The sequence below is a fragment of the Podarcis melisellensis genome, assembly GCF_964234715.1.
Source record: "Podarcis melisellensis genome assembly, chromosome: 2".
Taxonomy (NCBI): Eukaryota; Metazoa; Chordata; class Lepidosauria; order Squamata; family Lacertidae; genus Podarcis; species Podarcis melisellensis.
In genome coordinates, this window is record NC_138529.1 from 83,618,156 (window position 1) to 83,637,847 (window position 19,692).

General features: G+C 44.8%; 1 protein-coding gene across 1 annotated transcript in view; it reads left to right on the forward strand.

Moving 5' to 3' along the window:
* Positions 1–17,807, forward strand: part of TPRA1 (transmembrane protein adipocyte associated 1) — a 28,256-nt gene extending 10,449 nt beyond the window's left edge. Inside the window, exons 4-11 of the mRNA XM_081900492.1 lie at positions 2,672–2,758; positions 4,226–4,298; positions 5,428–5,507; positions 6,823–6,933; positions 8,630–8,690; positions 9,624–9,726; positions 12,200–12,280; positions 14,450–17,807. Coding sequence (XP_081756618.1) covers positions 2,672–2,758; positions 4,226–4,298; positions 5,428–5,507; positions 6,823–6,933; positions 8,630–8,690; positions 9,624–9,726; positions 12,200–12,280; positions 14,450–14,684 — 831 coding nt within the window. The 3' untranslated portion in view covers positions 14,685–17,807. The remainder of the gene's footprint in view (positions 1–2,671; positions 2,759–4,225; positions 4,299–5,427; positions 5,508–6,822; positions 6,934–8,629; positions 8,691–9,623; positions 9,727–12,199; positions 12,281–14,449) is intronic.
* Positions 17,808–19,692: the final 1,885 nt, after the last annotated feature.

The window sequence follows — 19,692 nt, forward strand, 5'->3', positions numbered from 1 at the left end:
TGGTTGTTGTTGTTTTTATAAATAAAAACCTCTGCTTGTTTATTAAATCTCCGCTGAGCTGTCATTTGCACCCACTTCCACTTCCATTGCCGCTTCTCAGTTACTGCATGAGCCAAAAGGGCTTCTTCTGAAAGGAGTGAGGAAGGAAGGGAATTGTTCCCAGGAGGCGGAGGATTGTGGCAGCAGCCCTGGGCAGCACATGGTGGTGCCATGATTTCTGCCAATGGGTGACTCAGCCTGGGCTGACTCTCAGGCTGGGAGCAGGAGATGGGTGCAGAGTGCAGCATGCCGGCAATAGAGGAAGTTGGACGTTGTGGGGTTGTTGTTTTCTAAAAAAGAAGATGTCAAGTCCTGTGCAGGCTTTCTTGTGTATTGCATTGTCAGATGTATGACTGTCTGTTGCACAGAAGTCATGGGCATAGCCTCAGTGCAGGGAGTTCTTGGCTCTCCATAAACAAGTTTTTCCCCTTGAGGCCGAGGCGGCTGACCTGAACAAGCCGAGCGAGGTTGGTGGATGAGGTCTTTGGGGACGTCACAGCTGTGAACTTGACAGACTCCAAATGAAGCCTGATAGGCTCCCAGACTATGCCCAGCACCAGCTGCAGATGTTTGAGTCTGCTATAAGAGCCCTTTCTCCTGCAGAGAGTCATTGCTCTCAAGAAGCTCTTTGCTTTAGCCAAACAGTGACATTGGTTTCTCAGGTGTACAGTCTATCATCCCATGCATGGGTTTGGCCCTTCTGGTGCCCATGCTCTGAAAAGTATAGTGTGAATGTTGCCTTGGTCTCATTTATAACTACAGGCAACAAGCATTTTCCATGGGGGTTACGTTCCTGACCCCTGTGTGTGTCGGCAGAGCGATCATAACCCTGCCCCATTCCACCCCTGCCCCACCCCCTTTTCCAGCCACTTCTGGGTTGGGGTGATGCTCGTGATCGTGCACATATTGAAAGCGTGTACAGTGGTTGTTGCTTTTACAGAAACCAGTGCCCTTTCCCTGAGGGCTGAAATGTTTGAAGCAGCAGGGGATAAATCAATCTGCCTGCAGTGTAACAAGTCCTACAATGTTAGGCTGAGGTGTGCATGTGCATCTTACATTTGAGGCCTTCCCCTATGCAAATAGCAATTCTGGATGCATTGCGTCCTACAGGGCACGCTTGAGGGAATAATGTAATGAATCAATGTTTGTTTTTTGTTCCTTTGTAAGTGGAGGCTCCTGCCATATTGGGGTTGGTGCAAAGTGCAGTGGCAAGAAGACTGCTTAGCTCCCAAGCACGTTAAATAATATTTCTGAAGGCAGGAAAGAAACTGGTTATTTCAGGAGCTTTATCTTGGAGAGGAAGTAGATATATTTTACAGATGCAGCATAGGAGGGTGGTAACAGGATGTACAGGGAACTGCCCAGAGGGCTGCTACAATGCAGGACATCCACAAACAAATACAGTACTGCAAATGCTCATTCACTTTTCTCGACAGGCTAAGAGGATATCTGCAATGTGGTGCTAAAACCTGGTTCAGTCTTGCTGAAATCATTGTGTGGTGTTGTTGAGTCCTGTTTACTCTGGCCTTCTGGTCCCAGTCTCCTTACAGCATCTGTCAGTGGGATTAATATATGTCAGTTGTATAGAGCCCAGCATGTAGCAGATTAGAATATGTGTGACCTCTGGAAAAGGGAGACAATGAATATTTGTGTTCTTAGTATCAGTCGTAAGGGGGCTTCTGAATATGGCACACTTCAAACAAAACAAAAATCAATATTTCCTGAAGGGGCTGAAGTGTTGTTAAATGAAGTATAGCGTTTCAGAAGGCTAAATTTTGTGGCCAGTAGTGGTAGGGTTGTAGCATTGTACATTGCATGTAGCACTGAGCTGAACAAATGCTGGCAAAAATTAGTTTAGCTCCTTGTAGGTCATTTATTTTAAACGAAATAAGCTAAAACTAGGGAATACAACTCTGTTTCATGTGAGGTAGGATAAGCAGTTAGCGTATTGACATGTTTTGCATCTTTTCCAGCTAGAACTGGAAACTGTGTACAGTATCCCTAATGTTCCTGTGCCAAGGATTTTGAAAGACTTTATATTTCAGAATCTTCTGAGCTGATTTCGTGCCTTAAGCATTTTTTTACTGTGTTCCCCACCCCCATCCCCTGCTGCTGCTGCTTCAGCAAATGAATTGTGGAGTCTTTCCCAGATCTGAGGCTCCTTAATTGATATCCTGTGGTGTTGGCTGCCTGTTTATTTAAAATTCTACGTGCACCAAGCAGGCACCAATAGAATATGAAGTGATTATGATACTAAAATCAGAGAATGGAGGAGCTAATAAGGATCAATATTTCAAGCCTTGAAAACCTTTAGTCCAGGTGTTGCCAGACTTCCAACTCACATCACCCCTGATCACTGGCTGTTCCCCATTTCTGATGTAGGTCTTACATGGCAAATTCTGTAGCATTTCTTTGCTGAGGTGACCTGGCTGAAGTAACTTGTTCCTTCTCAGCCTTAAAAAGAGGGAAAACCACTTCCCCCTCTTTTTCTTCTGTTCCTCTGTAACTCATCCTGTTACAAAAACAAAATAAAATGTTAAAGGGGGACCTTGTTGATTGGTCTCCCATCCCTGAAGCCCATCATGCATTTTCTCTTCTGCCTTAATTCGTAACAATTGCCATTGTCTTCTAGGTGTTTGTGGTAGCTGTGGTTGGGATTGCTCGAGCGGTTGTCTCCATGACAGTCAGCGCTTCCACTGCCGCTACGGTTACTGACAAGGTGAGTGTGAGTTTGATACCAGAGGCTTTGGCCCCTTCTTCACCTTTTCTGGGGCAGGAATGCAAAAATATTTGAGCTCCATTTAGTCATCAGTTACAATAATGGGTGGAATTCATTGTACCACTAACTGGGGTACGTGTGCATGGAACAAGGTCTGCTTGTGCAACCCCCTGGACTCCTCCCCATATTTTGGGGTTTTGTGATGGATCAGCAAGGGTTTCTGATGCCCCAGTTGTTCAACAACAGCAACAAGGAAAAGGCTTCTTCTATCTCTCCCCTCCTCATCCCCAAACTTAGGCTGCTCAAACATAGAAATATTGAGAAGAAAACCAGAAGTGGAGTTTTGGGTGAAAGGACTGTGAGCTCAGTTCAGTCCCTGAGAACAAAATCTTGGACCAAGCATGTGCTCAGAGACATCCTCTTCCTTCATTCTAAATGTACCTTGGCTGCTTCCTCCCCACCCTCACCTGAACCACTATTTTGCACCTGGCTGTCTGGTAGATTGGAGGGTGTGGTTCTCTTTTAACTCTTTGAACAGTATTGACTTTTGGCCTTGCCACCCTCCCATGCTTTGCTTGGCTCAACGCTAAATCCCTTTCTAGTCTCTAATCCTACTCGAACAAATGTTTTTATTGTCTAATTGTTTTTCAGTTTTGCATTTCTTTCTTTTTTGCAAGCCGTATTTGGTTGCATTTACATCGAGACAGCCAGTCTCAGGATTTGTATAAAACAATGTGGCTCTTCATTTAGGCAAATGGAGAACAGCAGAGTCAATCGCCACAGGAATGATGGCCCTTAACTAAATGTTTTGATGCCAAGATGAGTATTTGCTGTTGACAAGTAACTTGAGGCCTATCTCCCATGGTACTTTCTTATGCCAGGGGATTGTTCCTACAAGTGCTGTGCACCTGGTTGCAAGGAGACCTTACCTGTGCCACTTAAGTACACCTTATGCACCTGGGTTAGATTTGGTGTCCAAAAGAGCACTAAGCATTTGGACCAATCAGAACACTTGAGATAGGCTGTGCCAAGGGTCAATATTGACAAATAGGGGGCAGACAGTAGTTGTAATCTACAGCCCTTTAAGCCAGCATGATTTTGGAGCTAGGTCAGTTGGGCTCTGGATTGGAACAACAGAGGAAACAGGATGATTGGAATGGAATTGAAGGATGAAACTCCCTGTAATGAAGTAACAATATTTTTGAGATTTTGTGCACAATGCCAAACGTACAAACAGTTGTGTAAGACTCGTAGCCTGAGGCAACTAATTCTGAAAATTCATGTGAGCACCCTGCATTAGCCAGTGAGGGAGATGTTAGGATGGTCTTTTTAATTTTATTTTCATGGATGGAAGGAACTTCTGATGGAAGGAACGATGGGAGGAAAACCTTTGGGCAAGCTTCTCTTTTAGGACCTATTCCGTTTGCTCCTTGATCTTGATTTTGTGGCATGTACTGTCTTCTCTAGATCCTGTGGGAAATCACAAGATTCTTCCTTCTGGCTATTGAGCTGAGCATGGTGATTCTGGGCCTTGCATTTGGTAAGGATTCCTCCTTAGCGTTGCTTGGTGCACTTAACCTTTTTCCTTGACGAGGCCTTTGGAGCGTGGTGAATGTGCCCTGCTTTCGGTGCGAAAGAGCAAATCTTACCAAGCACAAATAGGACTTCAGCCTGTAATGCTCGTGCTGGAGGCGAAAGCTTGCATTTAGTGTAGGACCCTTATTTACACCCTCCATCTGCTTTCACTGTGTACGCAGTAGGGTACTTTTGTCTGAGTGAAGAAAGGACGCTTAATAATAATAATAATAATAATAATGGCATTTCCAACCCACTTTCCAGTGTTCAAGGTGCAGTTGTTACCCATTTGTTGCATAGGATTCAGTTGCATTTCCTCAAGGCAGCCTTTCTGTGATGGAGGTATCTCATTTTCCCAGCACCCATGAAGCAGGTGTTTGTAAACATCTATTCAATAATAGCTCTCACCAGTGGACACAACTCCTCTGTACTTTTGTGTGCATGTGTCCCATTTCGTGACTTTTAAAACAAACAAATCTATTCAATAATTCAATGAATTCTCCTCCACTGTATTTTGTTCTATTAAAATCCTACCCTTCCTTCATGATGCTCTCATAGTCCTCCCTGGATATACTGAGAATCTTCTGCATGCAAAGCAGCCACTGTTTCTCAGGCTGGGGCTATTTCTTTCTTTAAGCTTCCCAGCCCACCTTCCTATGGTACAGCATATTTTAAGTGGTTTCTAGTTCTCAGGACAAGAGTTTTACTCTCAACTGCAACCTCAGTCGAGAGGTTTTGCCTTTCTCTTAAAAGAAATCTGGCTTTGTTAGTCTGTCGCAACTTGGACAGGAATGGCATTAGGCAGGACCTTGAACATAGGCGAGACCCCTATATGAGGTCTTGAGTCAGTGCATCAGATTTTCGCCCAGGATGTCGGGTCTGACATCAATAACCTCAGGTTTACAGCAGAATCTTAGATGCACATGGCCTGTTGCATGATGGGTCTTTTATGCTGGTTAACACGTAACGGCATTCCCGAGCATGCATAGGTTGGTCAGGAGCAGGCTAGTATATTTCTATCCTTTAGTCACCCGACAGAAGACCAGCCATTTTCACTTGTCAAAGAAATGACCCCTGGTATGTTTCCCATTCAGGTCGTTTGGAGAGCAAATCCAGTGTTAAGCGAGTATTGGCTATCACCACGGTGCTGTCATTGGCCTACTCTGTCACCCAGGTAAGTGTTGGTGAAACAGGACAGTTGCACAGAGCAAGGCAAATTCAGTTCAACTGTTTCCTCCTGAACTGAAGGCAGCTGCTCCTCAAGAGGTTCTGAGTTACTTTTAACAGCTCAGTGTAGTAACTCACTCTGAACAGTGCAGCATTTGTTAAGTTTAAGCATGTTCTCCTTTTCTATAGTGGTAGCATTATGCCTTGTTTTGGTTTGGGAAGCCCCAGTATTAAACAGGAACATCATTGTCCACTCTTCAGGCATCTTCTTAAAAAATCAGATGCAGTGAACTTATAGGTATTGTATGTGAGTTTTGTTATGTATTTATTTACACGTTCGTTGGTTGGTTGATTTTAATCCCGCTCTTCAGGCAAAAAAGGCTCCTAGAGCAGCTTGTGAAGACAGTCTTGTGAAGACAGTCCCTTCCCTCAGACTTACAATCTGAAAAGGCACAACACAAAAGGAAAATGGGTTGGGAGGGATGAGGAAACAACAACAACAACAACAACAACAACAACAACAAAATAATTTATTTATACCCTGTCGTCCCCAGCCAAGGCCGGACTCAGGGCAGCTAACAACCAATAATAAAAACAAGTTGAATGAATGCAACTTAAAAACAAGATTAAAAACAACCTTAAAACATTAAAATGCAGCCTCATCACGGGAGGAGAAAGGAAAAAAGAAAGAGGGGGAGGAAATCAAATTGACTCCAAGTCAAAGGCCAGGCAGAACAACTCTGTCTTACAGGCCCTGCGGAAAGAAATAAGCAAACTCAAGTACAAGTTCTTAGTTACAAGTTCTTATAATTGTCAGTTGAGGTAGAAAACTCAAGGAAAGGAGGCACCAATGGTTGCTGATCTCTCAGCTATGCCTTTGGACATAACGGGCTGCTGTTGGAAGTGCAGTGCATTGGGATGTGGGAGGAACCATGTAGATCAAGAGGGTGGTTGACAGAAGTTTTAGGTCAGGCATTAAGCATGTGGGGAGGGATAGGGATAGCACCAGTAGGTTGGCAGGAGGCCGGGAGAGGAGGAAAGGTGCCATTTTTTGGTAACCTGCCTCCACTCTCAGGCTCAAAGCTAAATCCCAAGACCATCTGGCACATCTTTCCTCCTGCAGTTAGGGCAATTTGTTATCCTCTGCTAAATCACAGTTTATGGACTGGATAGGGGATCTTGTTGTGTGACGATGGAAAGGGCTGGCTTCCAAGTGAGACCGAGTGCCTTTTCCTCAGCTTCTCATGCAGGAAACACAGGCACCATTATAAGCAGTTCATACCCCGATGACCCCCTTGCACTGTTCCCCACCAATCTTTCAGGGAACTCTGGAGATCAGTTATCCTGACGCCAGGCTCTCTGCAGAAGACTTCAATATCTATGGTCATGGAGGAAGGCACTTTTGGCTTGCAAGCTCCTGCTTCTTCTTTCTGGTAAGCGTGACAAATATCCGTTTTGCTTGATCCGAATACCATGAGTTTAAAACACTGGCAGTTCTTCCTTGATGATTTTTCATTCTCTTCATTCTCTTCATTTCTTTTTTTTATAATTTTTATTGAATGGTTTTATGTTACAAAAAACAATACAGCCATACTACCACTAAATATAGTTAAGAAATAAAAATTACATACATCAATATTTAGTTTGTTATTTGTTATTTACCGTCTTATTTCCTCCCGAACATTGCAAAAACAACACACATATGTGCAGACACCCACACACCCACACCTGCACAGAAAATGATAATAATGAAAGTAAATATTTTCCCCCTTTTATCTTCCAAAATCTTTTCTTCAGCTTTGATTTCATGTCAAGTCCCTTTGCATATGTTTTATCTTACATTTGAATGTACACAAAACCTTTCTATGTAATTTTTCTAATACATTCTGAAAACATAATAAATCCTTAATTGTAGTCCACCTCCTTTTAGTTCCTTTATCACTCGAATGCTAACACGGAGTCAAAACTATTATTGTATTTTTGAACATATTTTTTATAAACATCCCATTTTTCTGCTAATTTTTGCTTTGAGTTTCCTCTGAGTTTACTAGTCAGTTGAGCCGTCTCCACCAATTCCTGTAATTTACCGTATTTTTCGCACCATAGGACGCACCGGACCATAGGGCGCACCCAGTTTTTTGGGGGGGAAATAAAGGGGAAAAAATTATTTCCCCCCCCCAGGCGCGGGGCTGGGGCGGGGGAAGCTCGAGCTTCCCCCGACCCCAGCCCCCAAACAGGCAGCTCTCCGCAAGCAGCGGGAGCGCTCCCGCTGCTTGCGGAGAGGTCCGCGAAGCCTGGACGCGCTGAGCTCAGCGCGCCCAGGCTTCGGCATGCAGGCACCTCTCCGCAAGCAGCGGGAGCGTTCCCGCTGCTTGCGGAGAGGTCCGCGAAGCCTGGACGCGCTGAGCTCAGCGCGCCCAGGCTTCGGCATGCAGGCACCTCTCCGCAAGCAGCAGCGGGAGCGTTCCCGCTGCTTGCGGAGAGGTCCGCGAAGCCTGGACGCGCTGAGCTCAGCGCGCCCAGGCTTCGGCACGCAGGCACCTCTCCGCAAGCAGCGGGAGCGTTCCCGCTGGTTGCGGAGAGGTCCGCGAAGCCTGGACGCGCTGAGCTCAGCGCGCCCAGGCTTCGGCACGCAGGCACCTCTCCGCAAGCAGCGGGAGCGTTCCCGCTGCTTGCGGAGAGGTCCGCGAAGCCTGGACGCGCTGAGCTCAGCGCGCCCAGGCTTCGGCATGCAGGCAACTCTCCGCAAGCAGTGGGAGCCCAGCGCTGGGCTCCCGCTGCTTGCGGAGAGGTGTGCGAAGCCTGGAGAGCTGAGGGGTCGGTGCGCACCGACCCCTCTCACTCTCCAGGCTTCAGCGAAAGCCTGCATTCGCACCATAGGACGCACACACATTTCCCCTTCATTTTTGGAGGGGAAAAAGTGCGTCCTATGGTGCGAAAAATACGGTAATTTGCCAATCTGTTATTTTTGGAGCCTCGTGATCTTTCCATCCCTTGGCCTCTTCATTTTAATGTGCTTCTTGCATCTTCTAAACACAGCAACGAAAGCCAGGGTCGTTACTGTTTTCCACCACCTGCCCTCAGCAACCTCTGGCCCTGCAACTCACCTGCTGCTTTCTTCCCTAACAGGTTTATTCAATGGTGGTGATGCTTCCCAAAACTCCCTTGAAAGATCGTATTTCCCTGCCTTGTAAGTGACTCACTTCTCCCTTTCAAGCTAATACGATTTTCTCACAGGCATTAAAAGCCAAGCCACTTGGAATATTCCAGATAGGCAAAAGGAAGTCCTTCTTCGCATAGTTAAGCTGTGGAATTCATTCCGGCAAAGAGGTAGTGATTGATGGCCAACAGCCAATTGCCCCTGAGAGGGCAGCAAGTGCAACTCCTCTCTCCCTATTCAGAGTCATACCTCCTCCAGGAGTGGATCTGCAAACGTAGCCATCCTGACTCATAGCAATGGATAGCCATATCCTCCGTGAATTTGTCCAGTTCCCTTTTTAAAGTCATCCAGGTTGGTGACCCTCTCTACGTATAGTGGGAGTGAATTCAACAGCTTATGACTGGGGTGGGGAAACTCATGCCTAGGGGCCAAATGCGGCCCTCCAGGCTTCTCTCTCTGGCCCTCAGGATTCTTCTCTGGCTACGCCCACCCTCCAACCACACCTTTCAACAGCACTGCTTTGCACCTCCTTGTTTTTTCCTGGCTGGAATGTGCTCTTGAATTCTGATAATGCCTGTATAGAGGGACGTGGGACGGTGTGTCTAGAAACTGGCCTATGGGAGATTTACATTAGCTGCTCTGCCCACTTTTGCCTCTAGTTCCAGCTGCGCCTGGAAAGTTGTGCGGAAGGAAATATGGCCCTCAGCCTGAAAAAGGTTCCCCACCCCTGTAATAGGCACCTGCTAGGAAGAAGGGAAAGTGTAGGGTTTGCTTAAGTTACATAACGGCTAGGTGGAATGGCCATTGCTGGAGACTGTTCTGCAATAAGCAGCTCTTGAGCATATTTCTTCTCCCTGTAATACTGGTTTATTCCGGGTCTCAGGCTTTTCCACCTAATGGTTTGTAGTGTAGGAAGTACCTGTGATTACATTTGACCCCAATGTCTTTGCCTCTCTTTTTCAGCAAGGAAGAGTTTCTATATCTATGCTGGGATTCTTGCTGTGCTGAACCTGGTGCAGGGCATCGGTAGTGGTCTGCTCTGTGCAGGTATCATAGAAGGACTATGGTACGTATCCCTGTGGCTGGATAGCTCTGCTCAACTTCTTCCTGGTGCTGTCTCCGAGTCCTTTGAGAAGGAAGCACAAAGAGTTCCCAACACATTTGAACCAAAGCAAACTTGCTAACTTCCACTGCACCCATCATGCTGTGTTCCCCTCCATGTACCACATCTGCCTCCAGATGCCTTTCTGGATATTCCACCTGAGACTGGTGATCTCATTAATCCTTGAGAAATACCCACTCACTGCCTATCTCCTGACATTTCCCCTCTCCAATGGGGAAGGCAGCAGGGAGGGGGTGCATTCTGCTTAGCGAATTGGGAATGGTTGTTCTGGTGCAACTCTTAGTCCTATTTCCTACATCTTTTTCCCTGCTTTTGATCCTGTTCTTTTTAAAGGAGTCAGTAGGACACAGTTGCTCAGAGTAGCGTTCTGCTTGGCGAAGCCGGGCCTTCTACTCCAGGGAGGAGCAGCTTTTGGGGTGGGGTAGGGAACTGCTTTTCTTGGTGGGAGTCACCACTGGTGGTGAGTACATTCCAACTTTCCCTGTTCCCTTTTGAGAATGATAACTGTGGGTCCTTGTATAGAAGGAAGTTCTGTCAACCTTGGTCCTTCCCACCAAGGGACACAGCTGTATGGGTTATAAAAGCAAGCCCTGCCATGGGACAGTAAAGCAACTGGAAGAGAAGAGGTGTGCAGAGACCAAGGAAAGAAGTGCAAATGGATGGAGTGTCCTGCCTGCCATCCTTGGTACCAGGCATAGGCCAACTCTGGCCCTCCAGATGTTTGGGACTGCAATTCCCATAATCCCTGACCACTGGTCCTGTTAGCTAGGGACGATGGGAGTTGTAGTCCCAAACATCTGGAGGGCTGGAGTTTGCCTATGCCTGCTTTGGACCCCCTGGGATGTTCACCAGACCAAACCTGCTGTAGCTGGGAACCAGGTGTGCAAAGAGCAGCCGAATGGGGATACAGCTGTGGACAGCTTGAGGAAGCTTAATCCATTGGCACCAAGGCTGGGAAGAAAAAAAGTGGGTTTTCAGGGGAAGGTACTTCCCAGGGGGGACGCAGGTGGCGCTGTGGGTTAAAGCCTCAGCGCCTAGGACTTGCCGATCGAAAGGTCGGCGGTTCGAATCCCTGCGGCGGGGTGCGCTCCCGCTGCTCGGTCCCAGCGCCTGCCAACCTACCAGTTCGAAAGCACCTCCGGGTGCAAGTAGATAAATAGGGACCGCTTACCAGCGGGAAGGTAAACGGCGTTTCCGTGTGCGGCTCTGGCTCGCCAGATGCAGCTTTGTCACGCTGGCCACGTGACCCGGAAGTGTCTCCGGACATCGCTGGCCCCTGGCCTCTTAAGTGAGATGGGCGCACAACCCCAGAGTCTGTCAAGACTGGCCCGTACGGGCAGGGGTACCTTTACCTTTACCTTTACTTCCCAGGAAGTCCAAAGGATGGAAAGAGAAAAGCCTCATAAAAGAGCAGAAAGAAAAAGCACTCAGACACGATGCCTTAAAGCATAGAACTGTGCTGAGAAACACAGTGCAAAAGGAGGTCTGGATGAACCCCTGGAGTGAGAGACTAAGGTGTTGTCAGCAGGTTCCAGGAACTCTTTGTTGGGAAATTGGGGGGTTGGTCTGTGAGTTTGTTTTGGCCCTGGGTGAGAACCAGAGAGGATGGGGGGAGTCTTGGGTAAGAGCCAGGAGACTGAGAGGTGTGGAGTGAGGAGATGGGTCAGAAGGAGAAGGAACTGATATCTATATATGTTTATTAGTAAGTTTGCATTAATGATTTTATTGTGCATTTTTGTAACATTTGTTTTTAGTTTTCTGTACACTGCTTAGAGATGTTAATCACTGTATTTGTGTACATCTAATGCACCATTGAATCTAACGTGCACCTCAATTTTAAAAACGAAACCAACAATGTATTTGCTGGTGCCATCAAATCTAATGTGCATCAAATCACATTTTTGCAATGTAATTTGGCCAAGAAAGGTCCGTGTTACATTCGAGTAAATATAGATACAGTCATACCTTGGTTGTCGAATACCTTGGTACTCGTCTGTTTTGGCTCCCGAACGCTGCAGACCCTGAATTGAGTGTTTTGGTTTGCAAACGTTTTTTGGAAGACAAATGTCCAACGTGGCTTCCACGGCTTCCAGTTGAGTGCAGGAAGCTCCTGCAGCCAATCGGAAACCGCTCCTTGGTTGTTGAACATTTTCAGAAGTTGAACAGACTTCTCGAATGGATTCCATTCGACAACCAAGGTACAACTGTATATGTTAAGCAGTGTAGAAAATGTCTTAATAATTATTATATAATTCTATTTATTATATAATACATATTATTATTATTATTATTATTATTATTATTATTATTATTATTATTATTATATAATGATGATAAGAATCTGTAGTCCAAAAACATCTGGATTGTCCAGGAACAGATTTCTAATGACTTGTGTCTCTCTCTTCTGTCTTCACAGCTGTGTCGATGCCACCACCTTCCTCTATTTCAGCTTCTTTGCTCCGCTCATTTATGTGGCGTTCCTGAAAAGTTTCTTTGGGTGAGCATCCAAGGTTGTAGCTTGCAGCACAGCCCCAGGGCATTTTACAACAACAACAATAAGAAAAAGTTTTAAGATGGACAAGAGCAACAATTCTAGAACAGCAGATTGAGAATATTTAAGTTAAGAAGTGTGAGAAAACAAAAGGGCCTGGCGTTGAAAGAACATCAATATAAGTGCTAGGCAGGCCTCCCTATGGAGAGCATTTCAGAGCTTTAAATCATGTAGGCCTTGCTAGCAAAGGTCACGTTGAAGCACAATACTTGCCTCCCACTGGGATATTAATGCAATTATTTAATAGCAAAACAAACTTCAGCCTTTAAATAAACAGTAAGTAACCACAACAAAAATGCCCAGGGTGACCTTCAGGATTAATAACATAATTAAAATAGAAGTAAAACAGCAGTAAAAGTATAAAATGGTATAAAGTGCAACAAGGCAGTAGGCTGGTTTTCCTCACATCTAGGCCAGAAAGACTCAGAAGTGGGTGGTCTCAGGTGAGGCCTACAAAGAAGCTAACTCTTCCACACATTCTCTCTGTGTGCTTCGTTATGATTTGTTTTTTTTAAAAAATCAATTCAGTGACTCTTGTTCTTCCATCTGTGAAATGAAGATGGTATTTGACTTCATCACAGGGATTCAGGAAGATTAGACTCCTAATATCTGCGCAAAGCCTCATTAAATTCTGAGCTACTGTTAGAGTTTTTTTCTGGATTAGTGACAAAATGATTAATGTGAAATGCTGTGGAGGCCAAGCTTGTATTAGGTAGATAGGTTCCCCCCCCTCTTTTAATGCTCTTGAGTTTTAAGAAGGGGCTTAAATAGATTGCCCAGCAGTTGAGCAAAGCAATGTAAACCAGCCTTCCTGAACCTATTGCCATCCAGATGTTACTGGACTACAGTTCCCATCTTCCCTGACCATAGGCCATGCTGATGGGGTTGTAGTTCAAAACATCTGAAGGGCACCAGGTTGGGGGAGGCTGGCCTAAATTTCCAGCTCAGGGGTTGCATTCCTTTTGAGTAACCACTTCCCTTTTTACTGTTCTGACTACGTAATTTTTTCAGCTTTGAGTGCCACCATGTGGTCATGCAGTGGAAATACCCATTCTAATTGAGGAACAGTCGCTGCAATTAATTCAGATGGATTTCAACCGCAACTGTGAGGAACTAGCCACCTCACATTTTATATTTGATATAAAAGCAGCAAAGCTATATAACAAGCAGTAAACAAATAGTCTCTCAAATGCCAACATCAAATTGTGCATGCTCAAAAGTGACTTGTTTTATTTCTAACTTCCTTCAACACTGATTCCAAATGGAACTGACCGTGTGTGTGTGTGTGTGTGTGTGTGTAGATATATACACAGCGCTTTTTTCTGGGGGGATGCAGGGGTACGCATACCCCTAAACATTTTGTGAATCTTTGCACTTTTGTCCATTTACTATATTTATTCCCCCCGATTTGAACTATAAAATGGTGATTTTCTTGAGTCAAAATGAGAGTACCCCTAAACATTTTTTTAAGAAAAAAAGCACTGTATATATGAGAGAGATAATGAATGAGACACACACACACACACACACACACACACACACACACGCCCCCATACCTACCTTCCACACCTCCTAAAAGCGTTTAGGTGTCATGGCTAATTTTTGAACACAGTGGCTCTTGCTGTTCTTACTTGCCCTGCTTTTCTTCTTTTGAGTCCCATCATTGTGAATGAAGCAAAGCAAAAGGTTGGGTCTTAATCCACAGAGTTTTCAATCCAAGGTCAGGCAGTGCAGGATCGGGTAAGAGAACAAATTGAAGAGGTAAAGGCCAATGATAGACAAACATTACAGTACGTTTAGTTTCGGTTTCCTCCAGATGATGACGACCTGAACTAAAAGAACAGCATTGCTGACTGCTTTTTATTTCGGGAACCGTCTGCCATGTTCTGAATGCAACCTTCTTTACTGGGAAATGGGATGGAGGGAGTTGTGCTTGGAGCAAAGCATCTCCTGTGCACGCAGGTGGTTTCAGGTGGCTGACATGGAATGCCAGTCCCTGCAGACAGTACTGAGCTACACGGACCAGTGTTTTGACTCGGTATCAGGCAGCTTCCGGTGTTTCAAGAAAGTAACTCTTTTGAAAAAAATTCCCCTTGCCTCTTTAATAATTTCCAGGTCCGAGCCAAAGATCCTCTTCTCCTACAAATGCCAGGTGGATGAGCCCGAGGACGTTGATGTGCACCTCCCGCATGCCTATGGTGTGGCCAAGAAAGAAGGCCTGGATTCCAGCTTTTACTCCAGCACTCAGATCGACACTGCAGCGTACTTGGATGACATTGCTTCCATGCCTTACCACGTGGGCAGCATCAACAGCATTGACAGTGACCGCTGGAAAGCCATCAACTCCTAAAGGCGATCCTTTGGAAAGATGGGTCTTTCTTGCAGCCTTGCAGCTCCATCACCAGTTCCCCTTTTGGGGTGCTTCAGTGTGTCACCTTCTCTTTCCTTCAAGTTTTCTTTTTTTTTTTAAATAATAATTCTTGAACGGAGCCTAAAAATCAGTCTTCCCAGGACAATAGCTCTTACCTTCGTAGGAGAACAAACCAGATCAGCTTCTAAATGCTGGATCTTTGTGTCCTTGAGCGTTCCATGTGCACATGGTTGGACATGACTGCAACATTTTCTTGGTGATAAGCCACACATGCAGCTAGGAAGTCTTGGCTGCTCTTGTATAGCATTATATATAGATAGCTATATAATACATTATTTGCATTCTATTTTTATTTTATGTTTTGGCTTCCAAGAACTAGAGGAACTAGAGGAAGGTGGGACCCGTCCTCACGCCTTCAACAGCTGCAGCTTGGTGGGAATTGTAGGGTGAGAGACCTCCACAGGCTTCCTGATAGAAAGAACACTTAAGAATGAACTGCTAAATGTTTCCAGGATTCTTCGCAGGGAATCTGGGAACAAGTGTGCACTTGTGTGTGTGTGTGTGTGTTTTTGCATGTGTGCATTGTAATATATATATATATGCTGACTTTCGAAGAAGAGGGCAGAAAAGTAGGCAGCTGGGAAATGCTTTGGTGGAACTTGTTGCTGTGCAACTAAACAACTGTGACTGGCTGAGAAGGAGCTGTGAGTTGCATACACTGTATACGGTCTGAGTTTCTAGAATGAAAACTTAGCCAAGCAAAGAGCTTATAGAATGAGGATCTGCTTATAGTAGCAGAACTCCAGAGTAAATGGGTCCCGAGGAGCTGTGGAGGAAGGGTGTTGAGAACTGTGGTTCAAATGGGCAGTTCCAAAAAACTGGTCCATGGGATAGGACAAGGCAGAAGATGAATGGGAAATGATCTGGTAGTCTGTGTGTGAGAAATTGTGAGTGATGCTTGGGATGGCACCAAAGTGGAAAACAGGGTTGGATGTCTAGTGTGAAGGAGGGCTGTTGGACTCTGTGCCTTGGATTCAAGCTCTGTCCAGTATACCTTTAAGACCAGGTGATACTTCCTTGAACTTAGCATGAGGTTCATTCATCTCTTTGGCACTGAAGAGAAAGTCACACCGAAGACATAGCTGGCTATTCCCCTGACAGTGGTGCTGCTAGCTGATCTTCAGGGTCTTCCAAGATTAGCAGTGAAGGAGGTTTATCCCAGGCATAGGCACACTCGGCCCTCCAGATGTTTTGGGACTACAACTCCTATCATCCCTGACCACTGGTCCTGTTAGCTAGGGATGATGGGAGTTGTAGTCCCAAAACATCTGGAGGGCCGAGTTTGCCTATGCCTGGTTTATCCTTTAGGAATAGTGAGGGTGTTCTTTGCAGGAAGCAGACCTATTCTAATGCAGGAAGTTGGCTTCACCTTGTAAGACAAAATGGGAGAATTGGAAAATGATAAAAACTGCTTTTGAAGCGCACACGTTTTGTGTGCATAGCTTATATTGGAATCAATGTTTTCTCATTTTCATGTTTTTATTACTAAATGCAAAAATGGGAGCACTTACCCTTGTGCAAAATGCTGGAACATTTGCTTGAACAGAGGTTGATCCAGGAGGCAAATGTAGTTACAATCAATAAAATCCCAAATTCTAAGGCTGAGAAGGCAAGAACACCTGAAAAATGAGGTTTCTTTACTTTCATTTGCTGCTACCATTTTGGGATTAATTTTAGCACCAATGTGCAAGGTGCAGATGACCAAGGCATAAAGCACACATCCTTAGAGGAAAGTTGCTTTGGAATTAATAGGACATGCTTTCAAGTAAACCTCTCTGGAATGGAGGTGCAAGCAGGAAAAACTACTCGGCTTTCTTCTTGTTGATAAAACATCCCTTCCTCCTCATGGCTTGAAACTTGCGCTGTTTGTGATTTTTCTGCTGCCAAGCCACATCAGGATTTAAAAGGCAACAAGATCCTTGACTTCACTTTTAAGACTTTTAAAACTACTTTTAAAGAAATACATGTTTAATTATATCTCTGTTTTGGATGAGTTGTGAATGCAGATCAAGAATTGTTGTGTTAAGAGACCCGCACTTTGCCTTTAGTTTTTGTCTACCGCCCAGGTTAGCCTTTTCTGAGTGTTGTTTGAATTTGATGACGCAATCATTCATTCAGACTTGCTGCTGTTAGCTGCATAGACATCTCACCATGGAGGTAACAAATGTACTGTGTAGTTTAGGCTTCCGTAATGCTTATGGCGCTAGTCATACCCCAACATACGATGCCCCAAATTCGACAAAGAGGCAGTCGTGGGAGCTGTGATGTGACCTTAAATGTTATCCAATCTATCAAAATAACATGCTTGGCTGGTGCCGTAGCTTCTTTGCTTTCTGTGAAAGGCGAGAAAGGCAATCCCAATTGGCTGCAGGGCAAATGCTGGTGAAGATGTCATATAAGATGTCATACAATTAATGCTGCCCTCCCCCCCCTAAAAAAATATTTACTCAGCTGGATTTATAGATGCTCTCTGCATGATGGTTAAATACTGCTAACCAGCCAAAGTAGGGACCCTTGAAAACGAACGTGTCTTGTAATTTCCATGGATCCCCTACAGTTTTGTTTAAAAGGTGTGCTGTACACCTAGACCATCAAATTAAAAAAACACCTGAACATGGGCTCCTTTGGTGATGTAAATCAGGATGAGGCTGTATTGGAGTTACTGTGTTTACTGTATTAGCGATCTATATCAAATGCTGGCCAGTCAGTGAGCTGTGATCAGATCTTCCATGACAGAATGGTCCCTGCCCCCTTTTCACTGACATTTTATGCACCTCCTCTGTACATCCCACATTGTACTTTGCTGCCGAGGAGTATCTGCACTCAGTGAAGGAACTGCCTCCTTACAAGCCTTGTGATCTATGTGTGTATATATAAAAAAACCGCCTCCCTGTTGAGCACACAGTATTGTCCATGAGCAGACAAATGTTTGTGTGCCCCTGGGTGTGTACACACGGCATGTACCATGTGATGTTGGAACAGAGATTAAAAAATAGAGTAATGTATATTTTTGTCTGTAAAATAAATGAACTTTGACATAAATTAAGGTATCCTTTCTCTCAGGATAGAGGCTGTGTATATGTGTTCTTACATTTTTGCACTATTTGTTTTCTCCAGAGTTAAAGAAGAACCTGATCAATAACGAAATGCTCAGATTCTGAGGGAAAGCAAAGAACTGTTGTGTGTTTTTTTCCCTTTATCTGGCTAGGTTTTAGAAGAGCAGAAGTGATAAGGATCCCCCCCCCCAAGTAGTTCAGCATAACTGAGGTAGCAGTCTTACACCCACTTACCTTACTTCTGAGTAGGCAGGTATAGGATTTTGCTGTTAAGTCACCTGGTTGAAGTTGTTGACTTTGAAGGATGATTTGTAAGGAAGTAAATTTTAGAAATATTATAATTATTAATAAAGTTATGGAACCTCCTTTATTTGTAGCTCCAAGATGTATTTTGGCTTTTTTTTTGTAGCCTTCAGGTTTGCTCTTTGTTGCTATCCTATGACTGTTAGAATAAAACAGTGTTGCCACTGCCATTTACTGAGAATAGAACCCATTGATTTGACTATTACTGTACCTCTGTAAATCACATGAATTACATTTGCTGAGTGTGAAATTCAGTGGCAGGTCAGAGCAAATGCCAGTCTTCGGTGGTTTTTATCAGGAATGGTATCCAAGCTCTCAGCAGGTCGATGGAATGACATTACACCATCCAGAAACAATGCATTAATCGGGGCTTGGTGTAAATTGGAGGTCCACAGTCCCACTTGTCACACTCATAGCCAGTATTCTGCCCTTCCATCCCCTCTTGCAAGCCTGGCAAGCTGCAAGTGTCCTAGAGATAAGAAGAAGAAGAGTTTGGATTTGATATCCCGCTTTATCACTATCCTAAGGAGTCTCAAAGCGGCTAACAATCTCCTTTCCCTTCCTCCCCCACAACAAACACTCTGTGAGGTGAGTGGGGCTGAGAGACTTCAGAGAAGTGTGACTAGCCCAAGGTCACCCAGCAGCTGCATGTGGAGGAGCGGAGACGCGAACCCGGTTCCCCAGATCACGAATCTACCGCTCTTAATCACTACACCACACTGGCTAAGGTTAGGACTTGTTCTCATGCTGTGCTTCTGAAGCACATGGAGCACCATAGAACCCGCAGCACAATCCCAGGAATTATCTCTGCCCTGAACCATGTTTGGAGCTGGAAAAAAGGATTGTGCTTTTTGGAGGTGCCCATGGAGTGGGGGCCCTGAATCAAGTTTTGAGTTGCCTGAGTGCTTCTCAGGCAATTTGGGGGAAATTGAACTGGGAGGTGATCTGAACTACAGTGGTACCTCGGGTTAAGTACTTAATTGGTTCTGGAGGTCCGTTCTTAACCTGAAACTGTTCTTAACCTGAAGCACCACTTTAGCTAATGGGGTCTCCTGCTGCTGCTGCGCCGCCAGAGCACAATTTTTGTTCTCATCCTGAAGCAAAGTTCTTAACCTGAAGCACTATTTCTGGGTTAGCGGAGTGTGTAACCTGAAGCGTATGTAACCCGAGGTACCACTGTACTTGGTAGATTATTTGGGGGAATAAATCAAGGTGAATTTTTTGAGATATGATTCGGGGTAATGAATTCAGACACCTGAAGAGGGGCACTGAACTGATTTGAAACAAGATCTATTGGAAAATTAGCTGGGCACTGCTGAATTGAAAAGGAACTGATTAGGGGAAGGATACAAATTAAAGAATTTATCAAAGGTGATTTAGATGGGAAATTAGTTGGCTTGCTGCTTTGGATATTTATATTCAAAATCCGTAGCTATACATCTAAATAAACTCATTTCAATCTGTTGTGATATGCCCATGCCCCAGATTTTTTAAGCTCCTGGGAGCACCACTCAGGTGTTCCATTACATATGATCCAACAGAATAGTCTTTTATTATGGGAGAAATTT